The sequence below is a fragment of the Apodemus sylvaticus genome, chromosome 14 (assembly GCF_947179515.1).
Source record: "Apodemus sylvaticus chromosome 14, mApoSyl1.1, whole genome shotgun sequence".
Lineage (NCBI taxonomy): Eukaryota > Metazoa > Chordata > Mammalia > Rodentia > Muridae > Apodemus > Apodemus sylvaticus.
Genome location: NC_067485.1, coordinates 57488911 through 57513957, shown reverse-complemented (window position 1 = coordinate 57513957; position 25047 = coordinate 57488911). Strand labels below are relative to the sequence as shown.

The 25047-nt window shown below is 46.1% G+C and overlaps 1 protein-coding gene across 3 annotated transcripts; it reads right to left on the bottom strand.

Moving 5' to 3' along the window:
* Positions 1–348: 348 nt before the first annotated feature.
* Map3k8 (mitogen-activated protein kinase kinase kinase 8) lies at positions 349–24705 on the bottom strand. 3 transcript variants are annotated; one of them, XM_052156832.1, is made up of 8 exons: positions 24605–24705; positions 17818–18175; positions 11759–11926; positions 9283–9544; positions 8808–8914; positions 3821–3973; positions 3034–3280; positions 349–1460 (listed from the first exon to the last, which is right to left on the bottom strand). In XM_052156832.1, exons 2-8 carry the CDS (start codon positions 18151–18153, stop codon positions 1330–1332), a joined length of 1404 nt encoding a protein of 467 aa, XP_052012792.1. In that variant the 5' UTR covers positions 18154–18175; positions 24605–24705; the 3' UTR covers positions 349–1329. The 3 variants fall into 3 exon arrangements, with proteins under 3 accessions (XP_052012792.1, XP_052012791.1, XP_052012793.1); XM_052156831.1 differs by lacking the exon at positions 24605–24705 and adding an exon at positions 21783–22088; XM_052156833.1 differs by lacking the exon at positions 24605–24705 and adding an exon at positions 21457–21689.
* Positions 24706–25047: the final 342 nt, after the last annotated feature.

The following is a 25047-nucleotide window of genomic DNA, read 5'->3' as shown; positions in this document are numbered from 1 at the left end:
TGGTAAATGTGATTTGCCTTACAAGCAAGTCAGTTACTAGTGTTAGCATTCATGAGTAAATAGCTTGCAAGTCTGCACTCAAAGTGGTATAACTGTATAAACACAAGATACAAGATGGGGTGGGGCACTGCTCGCGCCAAGTCACAGGTGATTTTCTGTGTCAGTGCAGCCAACCAAGGACAAAGCGTGTACCAATTCAGCCTGAAGGCATTCCATGGCGGCAGCAGAGGAGTCAGCTGGTGGCAAAGCTTCTGGTGCCTGAGATGTACTCTCTCCCTTCAGCATCTATCCCAACCCTGTGACCCAGTGGAGAAATATAATCTCAAAAATTAAGACAAAATACTCGGTTTATTTGGTTTATTTGACCAGTCCCATTGGTCTAAAATGGTGAAGTTCATTTGCATAATGTAAAAACATAGTTTAAATAAGAATACTCACAGTTTACAATGTTAAAATATATATATACATATATTTATATGAAAGATTCATGAAGGAATTTGGAATAAAACATACACAGTATGCTATTTTAATACAGGAACACTTTAAAGAAAATAGTTTCATTAATTACAAAGGAAGCATTACCAAGAATTTACAAATGTTTCCATTTTCTTGAAGGTCACACTTCTCATCCTTTGGGATGTACAGAAATTATGTGGTTTACACAGTTCTGTCCACATTTAAAACATCGTGTTTTAAAGCATTTAAATGCTTTAAATGTACAGTACAGTGTTTCCATAGGAACATAACAGAAACTGTCACTAGTAGTCTGCTGTCAGGTGGCTCTGAATAAATCAGCCATTTGTGAGACACTAGTCCAGTGTATTGCTATAATATTAAAGTTGTTCTATTCACCCAATATACAATTAATTAAACTTACACTAGAGTCTACCAGCCCAGGCTCAGAGTTACCATATAATACACACCAATATATACATAGATTAGGTCTTCTGAGTTGAATGAAGAGCCCTCCCTTAAATAAGAACCAAGAACAAGAATTTTAGGTTACTTTCTTGTGAGGGCTGTTTTTTTTTTTTTAATACCCATCAAAGTGCAAAGTGAATGGAATTGTCACCAGAAATGATCCTTCCCTGAGCTCGCCACTGCCTTCTGTCCAGTCCCAGCAGCTGAGAAGTGAGGACCTTGGGGCTCTGGGACATGTTGGAGTAGCTTCACAAAGAGGGCCACAGCTGCAACATTCCTATGTCACTAGAGGCCCCCCTGCCCCCTAAAAAACTGGGTAAAATTCACAATCCAGAGCTGCTGCTTAGGGTCTGCAAAAACAACAGCCAGGAGAGAAATGCCCTATGTTGTTGGCACCAAAGCCATCCATCAGCCATATTCCAGGGTCGGTGGCCCGCGAACAATGTTGAAATAGCCAGCCAGAGCTCCAAGGTCAATGTAGAGGGAACGCTGTCTCCTGAGCACTTCAGACTCCTCGGTGCTGCCTGTGCATGACGAGTCTGCAGAACCAACATGGAAACAACGGGGAGATGACATAAATGACCGGATGGCCCAGGAAGTAACAACCCCATGTCCATCTTGTGGGGCTCAAGAGACAATCCCCAGCTGTGGCTCAGACACAGATGGCCTTAAGAACACCCTGGGCTACTTATGAAATAGCACACAGATCACAGGGTTCACATGGGGGTCAATGAACACAAGGAATGGAGTAGCAACTCTGGCACATTTGTCAATACTTCATGTCCCACCCCCCCACCCCCACTAGATATAGTGAAATTAGACAGGTGTAAAGAAAGACAGGCACTTCAGCCTTGACCTCTGACCTCTATGTGAGTGAACAGAAGAAACCTTCCTGGGCTCAGGGGGTGGGGTGGGATACAGAAGACAGAAGAGCAAGGTGGCATCAGACCCAGTACTGTCTCACCACTCAGCCAAGGCTGAATTACTCAGAAGCCCACCTATCACTAACAGCAGGCCACCACTCTCCACTTGTTTCTAAAGTCAAAGGATTAGCCGGGGCAGTGGTGGTGCACGCCTTTAATCCCAGTACTTGGGAAGCAGAGACAGGTAGACTTCTAAGTTCTGAGTTCAAGGCCAGTCTGGTCTACAGAGTGAGTTCCAGGACAGCCAGGGCTACACAGAGAAATCCTGTCTCAAAAAGCCAAAAAGGAAAAAACAAAAAACAAAAAACAAAAACCCTAAAGTCAAAGGATAGTCTGTTTCAAATAACACAAATCAGAGGCAACATTCAATGACTGTGTTACCTCAGTTCACACTAAAACTAGCTAGAATTCTGGTGATGGATGAGCTAATGTGGCTTGAATATTTCCTTCTGTTTCTCAGATGATACTGCATGATACTCAGGAAGTCACCCCCTTTCTGTTTCACTTAGGTAAGGGGTCACTATGATGTGCTATCATCTGGGCAATCTTCCCGTCTTAAATTCTAGAGATGTCCCAGGTTTCACTGTATGCATGAGCACATGTGCGTGTGCGTGTGCGTGTGCACGTGAGAGAGAGTGTGTGCATGTGTGTGTGTGCACGTGCAAGAGTGAGTATGTGTGTGCGTGTGTGTGTGTCTGCGCGCATGTTTTGCAGGTGATGGAACTTGGACCTTGTATATGACAGGTAAGTATTCTGTCTCCAAGCTCCAGCTCCAGCATCTGCTTTAAGTTTATTTATTTTAAGTCATCTCATTAAGCTGCCCAAGATTAGCCTTGAACTCAAACTCTGTAATCCAGGCAGGCCTTTCTCTTTTGACCTTCCTGCCTGTGCCACCATGCCCAGCTTCTTCTCTTTTTGAGACAAAGTCTCAAAAAATGAATGCTGACCATGAACTTCTAACTGCCCTATCCAAAAGGTGGGATGACAGGCATGTGCCATCATGGGTCTTGCCTGACCTTCATCCCCACCCCACTGACTCTCATACACACACACACACACACACACTCACACACACAGAGGAAAGCACTTTGGTGACCCACATCAGAGCTTTGCGGAAGACAGCAGGAGGGAGACCAATGGCTCCACGCGCACAGGGACACACCCACATGCACACAGCGTGGAGTCCTACCAGCAATGTTCTCAGGAAGTTCCAGCTCCTTCCTGCTCAGCAGCCTCTTCCGTTCGAAGAGGGCGGAGTCCAGACTCTGACATCGAGGCTGGTCCTCCCTTGGGGGATGCAGGGCTTCGTGTTTCAGCAGGTCTGCTGCTCTGGGGCGGTGGTTGGGGTTCCTCTCCAGGGCGGCTTCGATCAGTTCCCTCATGCCTGGACTACAGTCGCCAGCGATGTCTTCCAGGGGAGGGGCCTGCTTGTGGATCTGCCAACAAACCAGCTCTGTAAGAAGCATGGATGGGGCAGAGACAGATCTCCTGCAGTACGGCTGGGGAGAGACCTGTGCCCCACTGCATGACTTAGCAAATACTCTCCAACTTCCTAAGGGTGGTTAAAGCAGCTTTGGCTTAAAGCTGGGTTTAAAGTAGCTGTGACAGCTTCTTATGGGGGTCCAGAGGTGGCTGTAGCAGCAGGGACTGCACCTGCCTCCTCCCATGCTCTGTTCTATGCCAGGCTGTTCAGCAAAGCAAACACAAACGGAGGTTGAAGGGAACAGAAAGCAACACGACTGCATTTTCTTCTCGTAAAAAGAACTGACAGTGGGCAGAATCAGTTGCTTTATCACACAGCGGGATAGCATGTAAATTCTGTCCCCTCATTTCAGTCAGTTTACATTGAAACAGCCTTTCAGGTCAATAATGGGATTGGCAGCCACCTCTCCTGGGTCACAGTTCTCCCATCACCCCATCTCTTTGGTATGAGGTGGTGGGGCACACTGCACGCAGCCCAGCTGACTCTCACTTACTATGTACAGGTAGGAGGGGTAGGCCGATCGAGGGTAGCGCTTCACCCAGGGTGGGGTGCCTGTCTGCATGTGGATGAGGGTGGCCCCAAGGCTGTAGATGTCTGCTTTTGTGGAATGGCCCCTGCACAGAATCACCTCCGGGCTCATGTATATCTGAAAAAGACAAGGAACGATTCATTTGCCTGCCTTTCTCCTCTCTGTCCAGTTCTAGACGCTGGCTCCTTGGCCTCCATGGTATATGCCGCATGCCCTGGCTTTCAGAGGGAATGCTACGGCAGTATCCCTCCAGCCAAGGAAAATCCCAACCCGTTCTCTAGTCAGGACGATTTGGAAGGAGCCATCACTGCAGGATGACAAAGAACACCTCTGTCCCTGGACTGAGTACACAGCAGATCTGACGGCACAGGTCTAGAGTTTTGAACCTACTGACTCCCACTGGTCTGAGCTCTGTAGATGTTCATCAGTTACACAGGGTTGTCTATGAAAACAATTCTTTTAGACGTAGCTGAGACTACACCTATATTTCTCCCATTCATTATTTAATCCTGCAGGGGTTTTGCATCAGTGGCTTAGAAGGGAAGAACCTAGGAAAATGAAGTGTAAAGCTGGGAAATCAGCCAATGAGTCATTTATACCTGCCAAGCACACCAGCAACTAAACAACACCTGCCTGAGACAGTAAAAGTGCGCACGTTCTGAGCCTAGAGGAGAGGATCGCCCAGGCTCAAGGATAGCTTAGGCTGCAGATTGAGACCTTGCCCCTCCCCAAAGAAAAGAGATGAAAATAAACAAAATACAGCATAATTTACATTTGATTTCCCAAGTTGATGCTGAGTCAGTAGGGATGGTTTCTCTACATTTTGCTTTTCTAAATTTAAGATGAAAAGGTAAAAGGAAGCCCTGGTCATCCACAATCTATAGTTGGGGCTATCACAGACAGAGTGTGGGCTATCACAGACACAGAGTGTGGGCTGTCACAGACACAGAGTGTGGGGCTGTTAGAGACAGAGTGTGGGCTATCACAGACACAGAGTGTGGGGCTGTCAGAGACAGAGTGTGGGCTATCACAGACACAGAGTGTGGGGCTGTCACAGACAGAGTGTGGGCTATCACAGACACAGAATGTGGGGCTGTCACAGACACAGAGTGTGGGGCTGTCACAGACAGAGTGTGGGCTATCACAGACACAGAGTGTGGGGCTGTCACAGACTCAGAGTATGGGGCTATCACAGACACAGCCTGTGGTGCTGTCACAGTCAGCCTATAGGACTATCACAGACACACTGTAGTGCTGTCACAGACACAGAGTGTAGTGTTGTCACAGACACAGTGTATAGTGCTGCCACAGACACAGCCTATAGGGTTATCATAGACACACTGTAGGGCTGTCACAGACACAGAGTGTTAGTGTTCTAATGAACAAAACAGGTTGCATAACTCTAATTTAAAGGTACAAAGCCCCCCCTCCCCCCGAATCGAAAGCACTGAGCTGGATGATGCCACGAGTGGAAACTTCCACACCTGCCCTCGTATGACCGGCCACAGCAAGAACACAGCCACACTGAGAATAGCCTGCTAAGTGTCCTTCGGGTTAATGAACCCTGTGTCTCTACGTGGGTCCCATCCTCAGAATACCTCACAATACCACCAAAACACAAACACTCCAAGGTCAAACAGCAGAGAGAGAGAGAGAGAGAGAGAGAGAGAGAGAGAGAGAGAGAAGGGATGGGGGAGGGGAAGGAACTGGAATAAAGAAGGAAGGGAAGCAAAGGAAGAGGAGACGGCATGGGGGAGAGAGGTCAGGAGAGGAGGGCTCAGAAGTATGAACCACTTGGAATCCCAAGCCCTTTAGGTCGGAAGTTTAAAAAGGTTTTATGCTGTTGTGTGAATATGGGGAAAGGGTTGATATTCTCAGAATTATTTCTGAGTAAATTCATAGAAAATCAGCTTACAAAAACGGGGAAATTGCCCAGTTTCCCCTTCTTAGTGGGCTCAACTCCTTCCTGAAGCACGCTTCCTTCTGCTCGCGGAAAGCTGGCTGTGGCCGAGCTCAGCTCCGTGGTCACTCACTTTCCCTGCAGACAACCCACAGCGTATGCCTCTTCACTTTCTAAATAAGCACAATTTCAATCTCAGAATTAAAAGTTAAACAGTCAGCTTTGTACCCCGTGGTCAGCATGGAGTTACACATGTGCAGCTTGCCAAGAAGAGTGTGCTTCCTGTTGAAACTCACCATAGTCAAATACAGTTGTTAAGAAAGAAATGATCTGTGCTCACTGTGAGTGGAGCATGCCTGCCTCCTCTCCCTCTGCCATACGGGGTAGGGACAAAGCACATGAATGCATGGACCATATCACAGCTCTCTATGCTCACACGCCCGGCCTGTGACTGGAGCTAGCAGTATCAGTCTGCCATGGGGAACTGAGCGCAGAGCTCTGGCACACAGCCAGGAGCTTCCAGCTCACTTGTTTCTTCCTCCTCGAGCTCCCGAAAGAACCAGCACAGTCAGGTCAGAGAGGTCTATGTGGGGCTGGCTGCCGGGAAGGCTTGGGTCAGAATTGACAGCACTGGTCCCCAAAGTTGTCTAGTCCCCCTACCCCCAGGAATGAGTAAAGTGCAGGGCAACTTGAAGTCAGAGCTGAGGCCTTTGCAGCAAGGAAAAGTTATATGTTAACTTACAGAAGTTAATGCTAGACTTAGAAGAAAGTAAGAACTATAAAATCAAAACAACAACAAAAAAAAACCACAGCAAAGTAACTCTAGTGTGTTATTTATATTTCCAATTTTCCCCCCTCTGAAGCATTTAACTAAAAATCAGTAAATATATGTCAGATCAACTTTGGGTATATATGACATGTTATAGTATAAGACTCAAGTTACTGTCTAAACACTCTGACTATGAATGGAGAAAGGGGAAGAGAGAGAGAGGAAGAGAGGGCAAGAGAGAGCAAGCTCTACCCGAGGTGCAGTCTGTAGTTGTGAACTATGCTGCAGAAATCTGAAACAGACATTGCCTTCCCAGCAGCGGAGAGATCGCATATTCTAATGGAAGAAAACCCGCCTGCTTGCCTGGCTAGTAATACCTAATCTAAAGTAAAATCAGACTTGCTGAAAGTTTGCATTGGGACTTCATTGTCCTTTGCACACTGATCACAATCAGACTTCCATTTGTGAGCACTGTGAAGACAGTACGAGGGAGACAATGGATGGGGGCGGGGTATCAGGAGACACCAGGATCAGTTTTGTACTGAATACCTGCAAATTAGCATTGACTGAAAATACTTTATCTAAATACTGCTCAGGAGCTGGATGGGTATGATACATGCCCCATCATTCTAATACGTACACAGAGGCAGGGGCAAGAGGATACTGAGTGCAAGGCCACCCTAGGCTGTATAGTATATTTGAGGCCAGTCTGAGCTATCCCAAACTCAAATGAGAAGGAACTCTATTGATGACTGAGATCTGTGACTCTACACCCAACCATCCTGGTGGAGAATCCCAGACACCCAAGATTTTCCCCAGCATTGCATAATTTTAAACTTGACTGCACTGCCAGGAAACAAGAGGTATTTTTTTTCTCTAATACCATAAATAGTTTTGTTTCCCAAACTGGTTCCAGGGAAAAGGGTGGGATGTCCCAGGACTGCACTCCTGACTAATGCCAAAGAGTGCTGAGATGCCTTCCAAAGACAACGTCCTGAGCATTAAGTCCAATCAGAATTTTTTACTGTGCCAAAGTTCTAAGAAACAGGAAACAAACATTCTTTAACTTAAAAGAGGCTTATGGAGCTAATATGACCTCAGCACCAGGGAGGCTGAGGCAGGAGGATTATGAGTTCCAGGTCAGCCAGGGATGTATAGTGAGTCCTGTGTCACAGAAATCAAAACCAAGGAATCACAGGAGCTTATTTAGACCCAGGAAGGGTTTTCTCGTGAGCTTCCACTGGCAGACTCGTTACATTTTATCATTACAGATTCAAACAGGGTGTGTCTGTGCTCAGAACTCCAAATTTATGCTATCCTGGGATGGAAGGCAGGCAGGCAATGGTGGCCAGTCCTCAGTAAATGCTTCCCAGGCAGGGCAGGGAAGACATACTGAACCAAGAGTTGCAGTAGTCATCATATGTAATAATGTGGAAGTTCTGTTTTAAAAGTTACCCAGAATTTAGAGCCTGAATCCTTAAAAAAATATGAAACCAAATCCTTATTCTCCAGGAATTCAAGATCAGGCTCTGCTGGTGACTGGGTAGCACCAGGCACCATGCTACAAACTCCACTGTCTTCTTATAAAACAAGGTAACAGCAGTCACTATCTGTTATACCAGCATTTAAACACAGTAATTTTAAGGAAGAAATAATTAATTCAAAGTACTAAATGAATTATAAGTTGACTATTGTTCTCTAATACCTTTAAAGACAATTCTGAGTATCCTTTACCTGAGAAGGGATTTCACCTTTTCACCTAGTCTGTCTGTCTGTCTGTCTGCCTGTCTGTCTGTCAGTGTATGTAATATATACAACACTGTACATGTGATACTTCCTTTCTTGAGCTGGGATCTCTTATTAATAGCCCTGTATTCCAGGCTACTCTCCTGTGAGCTTTAGGGGAGACTCCTGTCTACCCAGATGTGCCCAGTCACACTGGGACTACTACACATGACTTTATTTGGGTTCTCGGGATTTGAACCCAGGTCCTCGGGTTTACTCAGCACCCTCTCTCTAGCTCTTGTCTAGCTTTCTAGACTTTCCTGTTTTGGCACTGGATTGTCTGTAAGTGCTTTGTGTTCTATATACACACATAGTGATAAATAATGTCTACAAATATAACCATGCATATTTAAAGTCTTGTCATATAAACAGTGGAAAAGGTAAAAAGTAAAAATGAGTTCGTTCAGGTGATAACTGATCATTCAATGTTGCCATTTTGTCCCCTTCCTTGCTATTTGCCACAGCATTTCCAGAACATCACCAATACAATTAATTACCTCTGTTCCCCGGAGGTCCTTGGGAAGATAGACATCTTCAGTCATTTGAACACTCAGGCCAAAATCTACCAAAACAGCTTTTGTAGACATGAATACAATGTTGCTAGCTGCAATGAGAGAGGTTTTGAAATGTGAGTTAATGTGCCCTAACCCAACAGGAAAACTTCATCTAGAACAGCCAGTTCCAATCAGCGAAGAAAGAAATGCTTCTGATAATGACACAGGCGATTCAACCCAGAAGAGACAAGTAGGGGAGACGGGAGCGCAGCAGGTCTGTCGGGTACAACAACCCTGTGCCCATAAGCCTTGTATCGGTCTCGAGTCCTTAGCCTCCCTTCTGGCTGCTACCTTTCCTTCTAGGAGCCCCTTCAGGAGCACAGAAAAGGAAGCTGTGTCTGCAGGGAGCTGAGTGCCTTCGGGCGAAAGCATCTCACTTGCCCCATTAGACAGCAACAAGGCAGACCCCAGTACTCACGCTTAATATCATGGTGGATCACTCTCTTGGAGTGCAGAAAATCCAGTCCCTTGAGAACGTGCTTTGTCACCCAAATAATTTCAAATTCTCTCATGGGCCCACAGCTCTCTAGCTTCTCCAGGACAGAGCCTCCCTCGCCGGCTTCCATGAAGAGATGGACCGTATCGCCCCATAGGACGGCACCGTATAACTCAGCGATGTTCTCATGCCGGAAGCAAGCCTGGATTTCCACATCCGATGGCTTAAACTGATCTACGGGGATCTAGCAGCACAAAACAGGGGCAAGAGTCTAAACAACCTCAGGACGATAAAACAAACGCCAGACAATACAGATCAACCCGAAAACCAGAAGCCAAAATAACACAGGGACACTTTGAAGTGTATGACAGGGCTTAGTGGTGTCAAGAAATGTTTACCACAGACCCACTTCTATATCATGACATCTTTACATATGAACTTTTTTAGACATTAATGAGGTGGGGGGAAAACTCACTTCATTTAGAGTTTAGGAATCAAAAAAAAAGGTTTCAAAATACTGACTTAGCTAAGAATTTCCTGTGATCAATACCCTTCATCTCCATGGCTCCTAGAACACTGGGTTCCGATATTTCACCTCACTGTGTGATAAGATGAAGTCACTGGTCCCTTGCCCAGTTCAGACCCAAGCCTTTAAGAAAAGCACTAAGCCATTTTTACATCCTGGGGAAACTCAGGCCTCCATCGGTAAGAAATGTGATAATAAGTAGGATTTGCAGAGCAGAGATATTCTAAAATGTCTCCTAATATTGTGCTAGGGGCAAAAGGAAAATTGTAGAAGTTCCAATATTGTTTTGAAATGATACCATGCACATGTGGGAAAATAAGAAGTCCCAGAGAGTGATCATTTTATGGAAGGCACCCCTATCCACATGCCTCCATCCTTTGGAGCCTGTCTGGGATTTTTAGTTGTCTATTTGATTTTCTTAAGAAAAGCACTCCCCTTACATATTTGAATATAACAAATACTAAAAAGGACAAGAATCTCACAAACCATTTCCCCATGTAGTTGTAGTAAAAATTAAACCTTATGATACAGGACCACCAATTTTTATAAAAGGTCTCCAGATAATTTACCGTTTGTTAGGATCCCTCTAGATAGATACTTCATATAGCTTACTTTAAGTCTCGTTTTCCTTTTAGTAATAGATTATCTAGTTTTATTGTTTTTTTTTTTTTTTTTTTTGAGATGGGGGTTGCATTAGCCTTGGCTGGCCTGAAACTCACTATGAAGACCAGGTTGTCCTTGAATTCATAGTGATCCACCTGCCTCTGCCCACCAAGTGCTGGGATTAAAAGGCATATCTAGTGAATCAGAATGAAAGAACAGATTAAAGATAACACACTGTCGTCTTGTGGATAGTTTGGGAGACTGAGACATGGCATCCGGCAGCTATTCTTTTACTCTTTCACTAAGTCAAGAGGAGACACAGGAGCCAGGGATACAGCTTAGTGGTCAAGCACTTGCTGTGGGTGAGGTCCTGGGCTCGATTCCGAGCACCACAGAAAGAACAGAAAATAATATTTAACTTCATCACACTTTAAAATGATGTCAAACCCAGTGAACTGACCACTGTCACTACAGATGTGATTCCCAACTAAAAATAAAAATACCAGACTCCACCAGAAATCCCCTGACTCTTTCCAGTCCCTATGTTCCAAGTGTCCCCCACAGCATCTAGCAGATGAACTCGTGGTTCTGTTTTTGTTCTTAATACAAATAAAACCTCATACACTGGATCTTATTTTGGGTCTAGCTCTCTGAGCTTAAGGGTTCTGAGTTGCATCCACACTGCTTTAGCCGTAGGCCATTCATTCTCTTTGTGATCTGGTGGTCCAGAGCAGAAATATTCACCTGTCGGCACCTGCGCAGTTCTCAGAATGTTACTTCAGCAAACAGTGCTTAAATGAACATCCCAGAATAGTCCCACAAATGGACACACCTATGCTGGGTGTCCTTAACCAGTGAGCTACTGGGTCATCCTCAGCTGCCAGTCTGCCCAGCAGTCCTCTGAAGTGCTGATGTATTAATTTTCAACAGTCATTGCTTAATAAGAGATAGGGTCATATCAGCCATCGGTACAACTGAATTCAGCCCTATAATTCTGCAGTCGTGAGGAACACCCTGTCTTCCTAGTCTCTGTTGCCTGCCATGCACCCTTCCCCAGGGGACAGTAGCTGATATCTTCCATCTCAGGCAAGTTCCCACTACTCCCATCTAAAGAAGTTGATGTTATCCAAGCCATTGCCAAACACACCAAAACGTTCTTCTAAGTAGATTACAAACTACAAGACACCTAAGTAGAGATGTAGGAGCTGAATGGTACCAAGCCACAAGCCACTCCAGAAATGGCAGACACTTTGGGGGTAGGAACCTTAGGTAATACCCAGTGTGAGGTCAATAACCAGGGAGTCAGACACACAGTATGGCCGCACGCACCAATTTGCATGCCATTCTTTTCTTCGTCTTCATGTCTTGTGCTAAGTACACTTTTCCAAAGGCCCCGCGAGGAACGAAACCAGAGCCGATGTTCCTGTATGTCAGCTTCCAAGGGACGAGCAGAACATCCGAGTCAATTTGATAGCGGCCATTCTGGGGACTGATTACCTGTAAGGAAATGCAGATGCTGATGTGAGGCCCACCCAGTAGAGGCTATTTTGGAAACATTCTTATACACAGCCCTTCCGTGCAATGGTTCCATGTATGATTCTGACCTAACAGGCTATATTTAGAACTTGAGCAAGCTAGAGAAAGCTTGTCACAGACACAAGTTCCTGGTCCAACCCGCTCATATTTCCAAATGCTTATGAGTAGTAAGCTGCCAAATAGAAGTTGGAAAATTATTTACCTAAGGAGTCTAAGGACAGTGACCCAAAGACTGAAAATGAAGGCTGCACCCCAGCCTGGAGGTTGACTTGATTCTATTAAAATGTGCTAACCTGTTTGTCCGCCTAGCTGTTACTCACCCAAGATGCACACTGAGAGAGCATGGAAATTAACTGAGGCTCGGGGAGGACTGTGGAACCAGTGAGACCAGTCATGAGCTGACAATGCTACATAAATAAGGAAGGGCAGAGTTGTTTCTCTTTGACTTCCTTGCTTAATTTGATGCATGCCTACTATGTGCCCTTGGATGGGTGTGGTGCTGAGGAGGCAGCCAGGAGCAGAGATAGGTGGGCCCAGACCTTGAAAGGTTAAAATCAGGTCTTTTAGAACAAGTGGATCTGGGCTAGGGGTGTTGCTCAGTGATGAAGCACCTGCCTGGTTCCCATAAGGTCCTGAGACTGACATCCAGTGCTGCACACATAAACCACAAACAAAACACTCTTTGGGACAAAGAACAAGAATGAAATACGTCCTGTCAAAATGTCAAGAGCAATGTGGGATGAGGATTCCACCCAGGTCCACAATGGTGGGACACTCTGGAAATACCAACACTGAGAAGGCAGAGGCAAGAGAAAGGTGAGGGCCAGGCCAGTCAGGGATATATGGGAAGAACATTCAAATAAATAAATGAAAAGTGGGTGGATACCCTAACTCAAATAAAATGGCAGACCATGGGAAACATGGCCTGGGAAATGTTTTAAAAATGTCTAAAGCAGTGGCTCTCAGCCTTCCTAGTGCTTTGACCATTTAATACAGTTCCTCATGCTGTGGTGATTCCCCCACACCCAAGCACAAAATCACTTCATCGCTACTTCACGACTATTTTTGTGACTGTTGTGAATTGTAATGTAAATATCTAATCTGCAGGATATCTGATATGCAATCCCTGTGGGCTTGTGACCCACAGGTTGAGAGCCACTGATCTAAACCATTCTGCGAGAGACAGCCTCCTAAAAGGCTGGCTGTTTCCTCAGTGTGGTTCATGATATTATGGCCTGAGATATCACTCCAGGACTTAGGAATGAAAGAGTATTGAGCTGCCTTAGAGCTGAAGAGGAAGTGGAGCCCCTAAGCCTATCCCATGGGAAAAAAAAACAAGCACTTGATCCAACTAGTAGATGCAACTAGATGTCCAATCACCATTAGAGGCAGACCAAAGGGCTGCTCACTCAACCTCCACCATTGCTAATTTAGCTCCGTAGTCCACAAATGTGTGCTCTCTGTTAGCCAGGGAAGGAAGTGATGAATAGCTCAATACTTGGATATGCAATAATCACTAAATTTAAACCTAATGTTACAATAAACTTAATGGATTTTACTGAGATGTAACCCTGTACAGGTCTCTCCAGGAAATAAATAGAGACCATGGTATTTAGCTCATGGTCTCCACAGAAGTGTTGCCTCTTGTCACTATAGAGCTCATTGCTGACGAGATTGTGGTGGTAGTCTCTTCCACATTTAGACAGAGCTAGGGCCTGGCAAGACTTGCTTTGGGTCCCCTTGCTTCTTGTCATTCCCAGAATGCTCTAGTTAACCATCTCAGGCTTTAACCCATGTTCATGAAAGTTTGCTTTTGTGCCAATCTAAGTATGCTATGAACCAGTTCCACCACAACCCCCCTATTCTATGCAAGGGGACATAGGGAAGACTCAGCCACTGCACTCTGAGAAAGGACCTGTGCTTACCTAGCTGTTTTGCATTATCTCATTAAAGTCTAGAGACAGCCTGAGCTACGTTACATTTTTCTTTCCATTGCGTAGCTGAGGCTGGCTCCAAGGGATGAAGCAACTCTCTGGTTGGTGCCAGAATTAGGTTTTGCACTTGGTTCTACCTAACCCCACAGCCGGAGCACCCACTCTTTGTATAAGAGCCTTTGGGGTTCCAGAAGGCTGTAATTAAAGCCACGCTAGGGTGCAGACTGGGTTCTTCAAAGCTACCCAAACTCACCCAGTGAGGCCCAAGACCCAGCCAGTGAGCAATTCACAACATTCCTGGCTCTCTCTCTAACTCCAGGTCTTTCTTGCTTAAGTTTGACAAGGATTTTTATCTTTAATTTCCTCTTTCTAGGGCTCCAAGCAACCTTACAGAATCCTTGCAGAATCCCATGATTTTTTTTCTGCCAGTTCTCCAACTTACCAAAGCCACTTTTCAGGGCAGACACTCTACACATGCCATCTAGCCTCTCATCCAGGTTGCTGTTTTCTGTACTAAACCACACAGCGGGCAATACCTGAGAACATTCCTTAGGTATTTTATTGAATAATCTGGGTGACCCAAAGTTGGAGTGGTCTTTGGCTAAATCCATGGAAACAGATTGGCTAAAACAAAGGCTAAGCTACATCTCTCCCACCCTCTTGGGGACATAAGTGGATCCCCATGTTTAGGTTCTAGCTAGTTAAGACAGGTAACAAGAATTTCCATTTCAAAGGCAAACTGCATACCAGGTTCTCTATTCAGAACTCTCAGCCATCACCACAGCTCATCATATATATTTACAGGGGTGGGGGTGGGGCACAGAGTAGAATCTAAGGTAAGGGGGGGGGTCAGAGATGGATTTGGTTATATATAAGAATTTGACAAATGTGGTACTGAACATGGTATGTGATGGCTCTTCCCAATGGGTCTGGAAAAACAAACCAGAATATTCCATCAGTATTGTGAATTGTCTGGTTCAAACACCAAGAGGAGGGTTGGACTCTTCAACCCCAAGAGGATCATCATTCTGAATGCCACAGCAGTAACTGTGAGTGAATGAATCCAGGGAGAGGTGTGTTTTGGGGGAGAAGTGGGGCGGCGGATGCACATACAATCCCAAGGGTTGAATGCCTGGGGGGTCTCTTTTTATTTGACTCCAAATCACATATGAACTGGTTATAAATAACTTTGCACTCTGACACAGAGCAGTCCCTAGGCTGGTTTCCTGATGCTCCTTCCTCAGGTTCTGTTGGACACTAGTGCAATCTTTACCATATGTTATTTTAAGGGAAGTAGCACGCATATAAATACACACCCAGAGAGAAGCAGCCAACATGCCCTAGCTTTGGGATATTGTTGTAATCTTTAGCTCTCTGTCCTGTCTAATTAACTTTGCAGCGCTCTGTATGCTGGCAGCTGGAACACAGCAGGTCTCTATGCCTACGAGCCTTTGCACATGCTGTTCCTTCACAGAAAACCCTCTTCACATCATTTAGCCGGCTCCACTGTGATGTTTACACCTTGGCATGGGTACCAGTTCTTCTTGCAAGCCTGTGCCGACATCCTCCTTTTTACTTCCCCTGTGAGAAATCTTGTCTAAGCATTCCCACAGCTGTCAGAGTATAGGTACGCTGTGACGGAGTGTGTGCCATTATATTACCTGTTCACTCACCCCCTGCAGCACTAGGCAGTGAGCTTCCTGGGGCACAGGACTATCAGAACACTAGCTAGCATCTGGAATAGCCAGACACGCTGTGGCTGTCCGAGGTATGCGTAGCAAATGAACAAATAGGTAAGGAAAGGTTTCTATCCCTATGTAGAAAGCTTTTATGGACACATTTTACTATGGACCCAATCCAGGTGGCAGCTAATTCTCCAACACAGAGAGATAAGGCACAGCAAAGCTAACCCAAAGCTCATAGCTCTGCTAAGCCTGTAGATGAAAGATGAGAAAAGAAAGCTCTTGACTAGCTGATAGATGGACCCACAGAAGGCACCATGCTAGAGTCAATGGGGTTAAAAGCCATGCCTTATGCCAGACCAGCTCTGACCAGAGATCACTGCATAGGCAACGACTTATGGAGGCACACAGCTGTGGCAGATTGCCACCAGCTACAGGGAACAGTTTCATTTTTAATGCCAGTATCAGGAAAGTCAAACACAGTCCCGAGAGGCCCAGCTGCCAGGCCTAACGGAGATGGGTCCACTCAACCGTGAGCTATACTGCTTCCTATCTTCCCATTCTTTCCGGTCTTCTTGCTTTAAATTTTATATTCTTCAGCATTAAAAAAAATACGAGTGTTTTTTAAGATTATTAAGAGCCCTGCCTTTATTGTATCTTTGATTCTTCATAATTTTCTTTTTAGTTTGGATTTGCTTATGTGTTGAGCATGGGCTCTTTAGTGAGGAATGACAACTGTTCGGTTGCACCTTTGCTGGTCAGGTTGTATGCCCTTCTAATGACTGTGGCTTCTGGCCCTTCCTGCATTAGCTCTTCTGGTTCTACCTCTAAAGAGAAGCAAGAAACCACTTTTTGGGAGTCTCTAAAATATCCCAGTATTCCCTGTGTATGGGGACCATGGTCCATCTCTCCTCAGTGAGGGTAAACACACCCACGTCTCTATACATTTACAAGCAAGGATGATCTGTTTATCCTGTCTGTCTTCATTTATCAAATATGTGAAAAAACGAGAGAAATGCATGCACACTGCATTTGTCACATCCATGTGTGCTATTTTGAAGCATACTCCTCTAATTTTACCCTGGCTGAGAAAATCAGGTATGGCTACTGCTTCAAACAATGAATTCCCATTTATAGAATGACGTCACATCCTACAGACAAAGTGTTTAGTCCACTGGTAAATGCAGTGTGGCAGACCCACACCAAAGGAAGTCACACCCCTATGCAGAATGTGAGCTTGCTTCTTACTGAGCCAAACACAGTTGACAAACAACTCACTTCATAGCTGACCTAAATTACTATGCTACTTTTCATTAAATAAATGAGACTATTATTAATATTAATATTAATATTAATATTGCTATCGGGATTATTGTGATGTCCTTTGTCCCAGCTCAGGCTCCTTGGGAAGAGCTCCCCCAGCACAGGCCATGCCACCATTTGTACACACCAAGCAAAGAGAGCCATCTTTACCAACAGGCATGTTTGTAACTTACCGCCTACTCTTCTGCCAACTGTCCTTTTTACAAAATTAGATCACCTGTAACCATCGCCCACGTATTCACCTCTGACACAATAAAGACCTGACAGAATGCCAGCCACACCCAAACACTCCACCTGACCAACTACTGTGGCAACTAAGAAGACTTGTCACAATAATTTTGGATTATCTGCATTCTTGGGATGACTAAGGAACTTCATCACCGTGGGTCATCCCCTCTTAAAGAGAGTGAATCTGCGGGTATTTGCTACCTCTAAGCTGCAGTTCCACAAGAACCAAATTTTACCAAAGGTGATAAGAGGAGATAACAATTCTGTTTTCTAAATCGTTAGGAGAGCATTCATTTGTCTCTTGGCCGATGAACTCCGATTAAGACCCTCTCTTGCGTGTATATAATGAATGAGCCTTTAAGTGAACTGTCAAAAGAAAACTGTAAGGGTTGATTGAGGGTATAGGTCAGGGTCCGGTGCTTCCTTTACATGCCCTATAGTAACCAATGTATATTCCTAATTGCTTCTTCACAGGATCACTACTAAACTGCAGGCCCCTACGATGGAACTTGCATGACGCTCTCCTTCCCGTTTTTAAGGAAGAGGTGATTCTCACCAGTAACCACATCCTTTTAGACTTGTATCTGGCAGCCATTCTAAACCAAGTTCAATGCCCCTGTGTAGTCAGTGAAGCAACGGCATCAAAGTTGAGCATACCGCGCTCAGCCGACGGGAAGAAACATACCATATTTAACAAAATTCCAGACTCTTGGGGTCGGCGGCCATAAAAGTGCTTTGCCGTATTGGAGATATGGTTTGCAAACGCAAGCAGATCCTCCACGGTCCCATATCTGACAGATGACAGCCAGGGCACCTCCTGGCCGCTCCGAAGCAGCGACTCTGACCGTTCCTCATTCTGGTTGCTGTCTGGACACATGGTCATCAGACTGGGCTCATACACTGCCGGCTCTTCACTTGTGTACAGGTTCTCCATTATGTCTATGACTTCCGACACGTTTAAATGCTTAATTAATAAATCAATCTCTTCTTTCTCGTCACTTCCGGTGCTCATGTACTCCATCACTGTGGTGCCTGCTGGGAGTCTGTGGAAGGAGACACAAACACTTCCTTCACTATCATGTGTTTGCTTTGGAGACCAAAGGGCCTGGGGATCTGCTCCTCTGTGCCTCAGTTCACAACAAGGATTCTTCTTTACTCGCACAAGTGAATTCAAATGGACATTGCCAAGTTCAAAGGGACCTTAGATAATCTTTAGCCCAGCTCCTTTCCCATGGAGACCTGAGATGCTGGGACTTGGGAGACACTCACTCTGACATCTGCTTGAGCCACTGGGGACGAAAAACTTTCACTAAACACAAACACAGCAGAGAGCAGTCCGGGTCTCTCTGAAGACTGAGGTGGCCGCGATTGCTGCGGCTTTAGAGAAAAAGGGACTTGAAAGAAAACAAACCACTTGACTAAAATTCAGGAACTAACTTGGCAAAACAAGCTAAGTCCCAAGAGGCAAGAACGCATGAAAAACAGAGTTTAATTGGGAGCGTATGAAAGGGTAAGAAGCTAAGTTTGTGGGAAAGTCTGGTGGGAAGAAATTAAACAGCCCAGTAGAAGAGGGCAGGAGCTGGGATCCTAGATGTGCCAAAGATAAACAAGTATCAGAAAGGTGACTCATTGGCCTGTGAGTCACAGCTCCCTCCTGACACCTGAGTTTCTTTTTTTAAATAGCACAAAGCACACATCTTGAGGGTCCCAGAAAGCTAATTTAATGCCTAGATCTGGAGAGGCTCCAAACCTGCTATCAGCAAGCCACAGGTGAAGTTTAACTGACTTCACCAGCCAAAGTGACACTTCCGTCCCACACAATCAGGTGCTACACTTAGGAAATGTAGGTGACAAAAGAAGTCAAGCGAACTGATAAGAAGTGACAATTAAAAAGGGATGCTGTCCCTTTGGGTCCTGAGATAACTTTGCTCCCCTACAAATGAGAAAAAAATCAGAGCACCTACAAGATCTAAGCAAGTTTCAAAGCCTGACTGACTTAAGCCTCTCTGGGAGATATGTCTGATTCAGAAAAGCACAGGAATTTGGCAAGTATTATTATAGTGCTGGGGATGTGGAAGCAGGCGGCTCCCTAGAGTTCACCAGCTAGCAACTCTAACTGAACCCATGAGCTCCAGGTAAGCTGAGAAAGACAGCCAAGACAGCCAAGGTTGACTGCTAGCCGCCATGTGTACCAGCACACACACACACACACACACAGGCATGTACAAGTGCATTACACCAATATGCACACACGAAGTGACAAGGTGTTACTCTGCCAAAGCCGCGCACCTGTATCAACTTGGAGCTTCAGTTCAAAGTTCCTGGAAATTTCCACCAGGGGCATCTGCACACATGATCAAGTCATGTGCTTCTGATGTACGGATGAAGAAGGCATCTAGCATCCATCCCACATGAAAATACCCCTGTTCTTATGCCCGAATCTCACCACCAACCTCTCTGCCTATGAGACAGTTGAACAAGTATCTCCCTCTCTCTGTAGCTTGATTTCCCTCGGCTGCAAGGTGGACATAATAACAGCACCTACCTCCCAGTTAAAGACGCTCCCATGGCCAAGCTACCAATGTCTGGCGCGTAATAAGTTTAGCTGTGCCAAGCACTAGGCTGTGGACCTGGGTCAGCGACACCATGCCAGCCTCCTTTCTCATCTGTGAGTCCGAACTGACTCCCTATTCCCCAGGCTGGTACGTTTTTAAAGATTGTGTCTATGCTGAAGCGAGGAGGGAAGGCGAGCCCAGACAGAGAAGTCCGCTGATGCGTGTTATCACCACACTTAAATCTAGACCACCGTCCACACAGTGCCTTCCCAGACATCTGACACAGGAAGCCTTGTAAGCTGATAGGAGAGAGAACCTTTAACCTCAGTTTCGCGCAGCCATTAGTTGCAGTTTCTGCAACTGTAGAATTGACTAGGAAAACAAAAGTTAAAAATCCTTTGGCTTGAAGCTCCCCCTGGGTAAAGACTCCAAACTGAATTAGCAAATAAAGTGACAAAAGAATAAAGTTCATGACTCAAGAAAGATGGGGGAGGGGAGGGAGTCCAAACAGTTCCAAGTTATGGCACCGTTCTAGAAAGGAAAGACCAGTTTGGGTTTTCAAACCTGCAGAAAGGCTTGAACAAAATGTATGTGTGCTCTTATAGGCTTTACTTAAAGCCTAAGAAATCACACACACACACACACACACACACACCAAATGGACACACACACACACACACACACACACACACACTGGGCTATATGGGGAGAAGACAGAGAGGAGGACAGGGAGATGGAGGGGTGTTTAACTTTAAAACTTTCTACAGGGCTTGCTCAATTCCTGACAGGCTCTTGTGACAGAGATCTGCTGCCCGGCAACCAAGATGCCCAACAGCTTCTGGAACATGAAAAGGTCCTGCACCCTCCTGGCTCAACTAAGTAGACGGCACATCAGCTTATGGTGTTTGAGCTAAACAAGACCAGTGCCCCTTTCTGTGCATGGTGACAGCACTCCAGTTTAATGACAACCATGCGCGGTATAAGATGCCTGATTCCAGACTCAGCTCAAAATCCTCTCCAAAAACCCATATGTCCCAGCAGAATGGAGAATTAGCCAGTTTTAGAGACAGTTATCCCAAATGCGGTCAAAGACGGGTGGGTTTCTTTAATATATATTATTTCAAAACATTAACTATAAATTAACTTAGAATTATTTTTTAAAGTAGCTATAAAAATCCAAAAGAAGAATATAAGGCTCCTGGCTGTCACCATCCACACAACGAACCTTGAGATGCCCATCAAGTAAATGCAGCTACACACAGTCTCGATATTCTGCCTTGCAATGGGAGATGATGCCTCTGTTAGTTCCCATTTTAAAAAGGGATTTTCCCCCATTGAAACAACCCACTGCTCCTTAGGACATTTCTCTTACTATATTTTTCTTTTGAAAAAGTCCCAGGAACATGCTTTCTAGCCCTGCAGAATCAAATTTGAACAATCAATTGTTCAAAACTTCAAGATGTCTCAAGTCTCCTGTTCCTGGTCTACAGGATAAAGTCTTTAAGGGCCAGAACATAGGACCCTCAATCCATCCAAGTTGGGTGCCTCAGCAGAAGTTTTATAATGCTAAGCAAGTTTGTTGGCTTTACCTGCCCCCCCCCGCCCCTATTTTATCAAAAACCTGATTTTTGTTTTCCTTCTGGACCCAAATGTGTTTCCCACAACTCCCTCTCAACCCACTTGGCCTCTTAAGACAAGTGAGCTTTGCTTGTGGTAAAAGAATCCCAGTGACTGAGCGACCATAGTAGGGTCCTCCAAGTTGCACTCACCCAGGCTCAGCAACCAGAGTGCAGCCGTCCAGGCAGCGTCCCCCGCAGGAGACGCGGTGAGCGAGCGCGGGTGCTTGCGTCCCCCACCACAACCCAGGCCGGCACTGACTGGTCACCCGGGATCCGGGAAGAAGGAGGAAGGGGGAGGAGCCGCGAGTCCACACCTCCCCGCGGCCTTGCGCAAGGTGCTTTCCAGCTATACCTGCGTGCAGCGGGCCACCCGAGTGTCCCCTGGCGGGAGGCACGCTCCGTTTCAGAGTGGGAACCCCCGGGCATCCAAGTGGAACGCCCCCGAAACACACTCAGGGCACTCCAAACCCGGTTACCTGAGTGTTCCGTGTGCCTGCCCAGAGTTCCGGCTCGGTAGGCAGCGGGTGGCCAGCCTGCGGGACACAGGCGTGCGGGCGTCCCAAGGGCGGGCAGTGGACCGGAGGCCAGGCGATCGGCAGCGGGAGGACCCGTGCGCCGCGGGCCCCTAACTCTCCGCGTCTGAACCGGCCCTGGGGCGGCGCAGCAAACGCCAGCCTCCTCCCCGCCTTTTCCATTTCCCCTTTCTCTCCGTAAACAGAAAGGGCCTGCTGGCTGGCCCGGGACACGAGAGCCCCCACTCTGGGAAATTCCGTCCTCCCACCCTCGGGCCCCGGGGCGCGGGGTGGAGATGGAGGCGGAACCGGGCGGAGCGGCGTTGAGGATCCACCCCACCCCGGTCTTGGGCTCCCAATCTGTGAACAGAGAGCATCTTCCTGGCGGGAGTTTGCGGTTCCAGATCCTCCCCAGGACCTGCCAAGAGGAGGAGCTCCTCCGCGGGAGGCTTGCAAGCAGCCAGGATCGGTCTCGCCCTGCAGTTCAGATACTGTTCTTAAAATTTTTGGCAGAAGTTGCCTGCGGTATTCTCTGCTAGTTTTGATCTTTGGTCTACTGAACCAGTTATTGGATGGTACAACTCCACTATTAGGGCTGACTGCTAGAATCCCTCTGGCTTTTAGCTCCAGGCAATAATCTAGGAGTTTGCTTCACTGTTAGAAAGTTTACTGAAGGTAGGAGAAAAGCTCCTCCAAGAACTACAGTCACCGCTTATTCTGCTCCTCCCGCCAAAAGCTCCCCCTCCCTCCAAACGCTCCGCATCAACGACCTACTAGCAGTCAGGTACTTGGCAAGATCCCAGAGAACAGGAGAGGTCTAATGTCCATCCCAAGATGAGACCTAGGGGTCCTAGGCTGATTCTGCTCTATAGGGTCTCCAGCCTCATCAGTCCTCACCAGGTTCAACACACCCCTTAAGACGATCTTTCCACGATCTCTCTGGAAAACGAATTGCCCTTCAAGGATATCCTAAGAAAACTTATGGCAGAGGTAGAACAGAAAGCTGGGGTGACGTTCGGAGGAACCGCGCCGGCCGGCGTTATAGAACCTTAAGGTGCATACAAGCAAAACTAGATTTCCTTGGTGAGGAAAATCGCCTGACTGTCTGCAATTACTTTAAATATGAGAGCTTTGTGTGACTTGACGCACTTTAGTGGTTACAGGAATCTCTGTGGCTCCCCTTCTGGACGACTTGACCTTTCGGTTCTCACAGAGATAGAGCTAGCATAGCCCGCACCAACCAAGCAGCCTGGGAACTGACAAAAGCAGCCTGCACCGGGCTGTTGCGGGTGCTCCTTGGATTTTACTGGGGGTTGGAATGGGGTGGGGGTGGGGGGTTCGGAGGGGAAATGAGGAAAGGGAATAACATTTGAAATGTAAATAAAGAAAATATGTTTTTTAAAAAAAAACTGCCCAGAGAGCTGATCATTCCAGTCTCTGCTGAAACTTAAGTACTACTACCCTTTAGATTTTCTGCGGAAACCCAAATGAATGCGGAGTTTGCCTCTACCTGCTACGTGAGATTCATCTCTCCCTTTTCTGCTGGCTTAGGCAATAAAAGATGGGCTTATAAACACTTTAAAAATAGAATCATGAAACCACGCCTCGCCCTGCCCCGCCCCCCTTGGATGAGCTCATTACACTGCCTGTATTTTGGGAAGTGAGCCTCTGAGTTCCCTGCAGAAGGCTCCCCAGTACAGCTGTACTTTAATGAACTAGATGCTTTTGCTTTAAGCAGCCGCTGATTTTATGTTGTGGGATGAATTTAAAAACTTACTTTCAGACATTTTATATTTTGTGAGGTTTTTTGTTTGTTTGTTTGTTTGTTTGAGACAAGGTTTATCTGTGCCATCCTTTCTGGTCTCAAAACTCTGTAGCCTAGGCTAGCCTAGAACTAAGAAACTTGCCTCCCAAGTGTTAGGGTTAAAAGTATACATCACTCCACCTGGCGACTTCCGGATATTTTTTTAAGTGTAACGAAACGATGACTTTATCAATCTCTAACAGACTGAAAAGTGAATAAAACTGCAAAGAAGGAAGCTTGCTCTCTCTTCTGGGATTTCTTTTCAGACCCATGCTAGCAAAGATTGTGTGTGCCTGTGATTGTGGCAGTGTAGCTGGGTCTACAAGTATCTAGGACTATAGGTGTGTACAACCACACAGGGCTAAATGACTTTTAAACTTTCCAGGTAAGAAGCCAGAGTGTGGAGAGCCACTGGCTGAGGTTCAGAGGCTCTGTTTTACTTTATGTATGCATCTGCATGTGTATGTGCATGTGCATGTATGTGTTGAGACTGAGGCTCAAGCTGTAGCCCAAGCTAGCCTGTAACTCACTGTTGCAGCCCAGGCTGGCATTGCATTGCTATGGGATACTTCTGTTTCCACTACCCAAATGCTGGGATTGCAGCTCGTGTGAAGGTCTCTACAGTGAGCAAACCCACAGACCTGGCTGCAGTCGATCGCTGCAGTTACCTGGAGGAGAAGCTTTTTCCCTCAGGTTGGGGCAACAGTGAGTTTAGACTTTGTAGTTAGAAAATCTGAATTTGTTTCCTCATTTACTCATTCAAGAAAGAAAATGATTAACAACTAACCTGACAGTCCACTAATCTATGTAATAAAAAATATATCTTTAGTTTAGTATATTCATTATAAGGCACTGCTTTCCAGTCTTCTCCGTATGTAGGAACTATAGCCAGGCATAAGACACAGGGGTGGTGTCTTAGGGTTTTATTGCTGTGAAGAGACACCATTATAAAAACATAAACATTTAAATGAGTCTGGCTTACAGTTTCAGAGGTTCAGTCCATTATCATCACGGCAAGAAGCACGACAACCTGCAGGCAGACATGGTGCCGGAAGAGCTGAGAGTTCTATGTCTTGATCCAAAGGCAGCCAAAAGGAAACTGTCTTCTGCACTGGACAGAGCTCGAGAGTATGACTGAAAGCCCACCCCCAGTGACACACTTCCTCCAACAAGGCCACTTCTATATTACAAGGACACACCTACTAATAGTCTCATTCCCTGTGGGCCAAGCATTCAAACACATGAGTCTACGGGGCCACCCCTATTTGAACCACTACAGGTGGCAAGGATCTGTAATCCTAGCATGGGGAGGTTGAGGCAGGAAGATCAAAAGTCCAATGTTAAGGGCTAGAGGCACGGCTTACCGGTTAAGAATGGTCACTGCTCTTGCAGAGGACTTAGTTTGATCCATATCAGGTGGCTCAC

Bases quoted from the DNA above. Each gene is read 5' to 3' on its own strand.
- Map3k8 (XM_052156832.1), bottom strand. From the start codon at position 18,153: ATGGAGTACATGAGCACCGGAAGTGACGAGAAAGAAGAGATTGATTTA. The intron at 11,927-17,817 runs GTATGTTTCTTC...ATTTCCTTACAG, and splicing joins CTGGAATTTTGTTAAATATG to GTAATCAGTCCCCAGAATGG. The intron at 8,915-9,282 runs GTGAGTACTGGG...CTCTCATTGCAG, and splicing joins GATCCACCATGATATTAAGC to CTAGCAACATTGTATTCATG.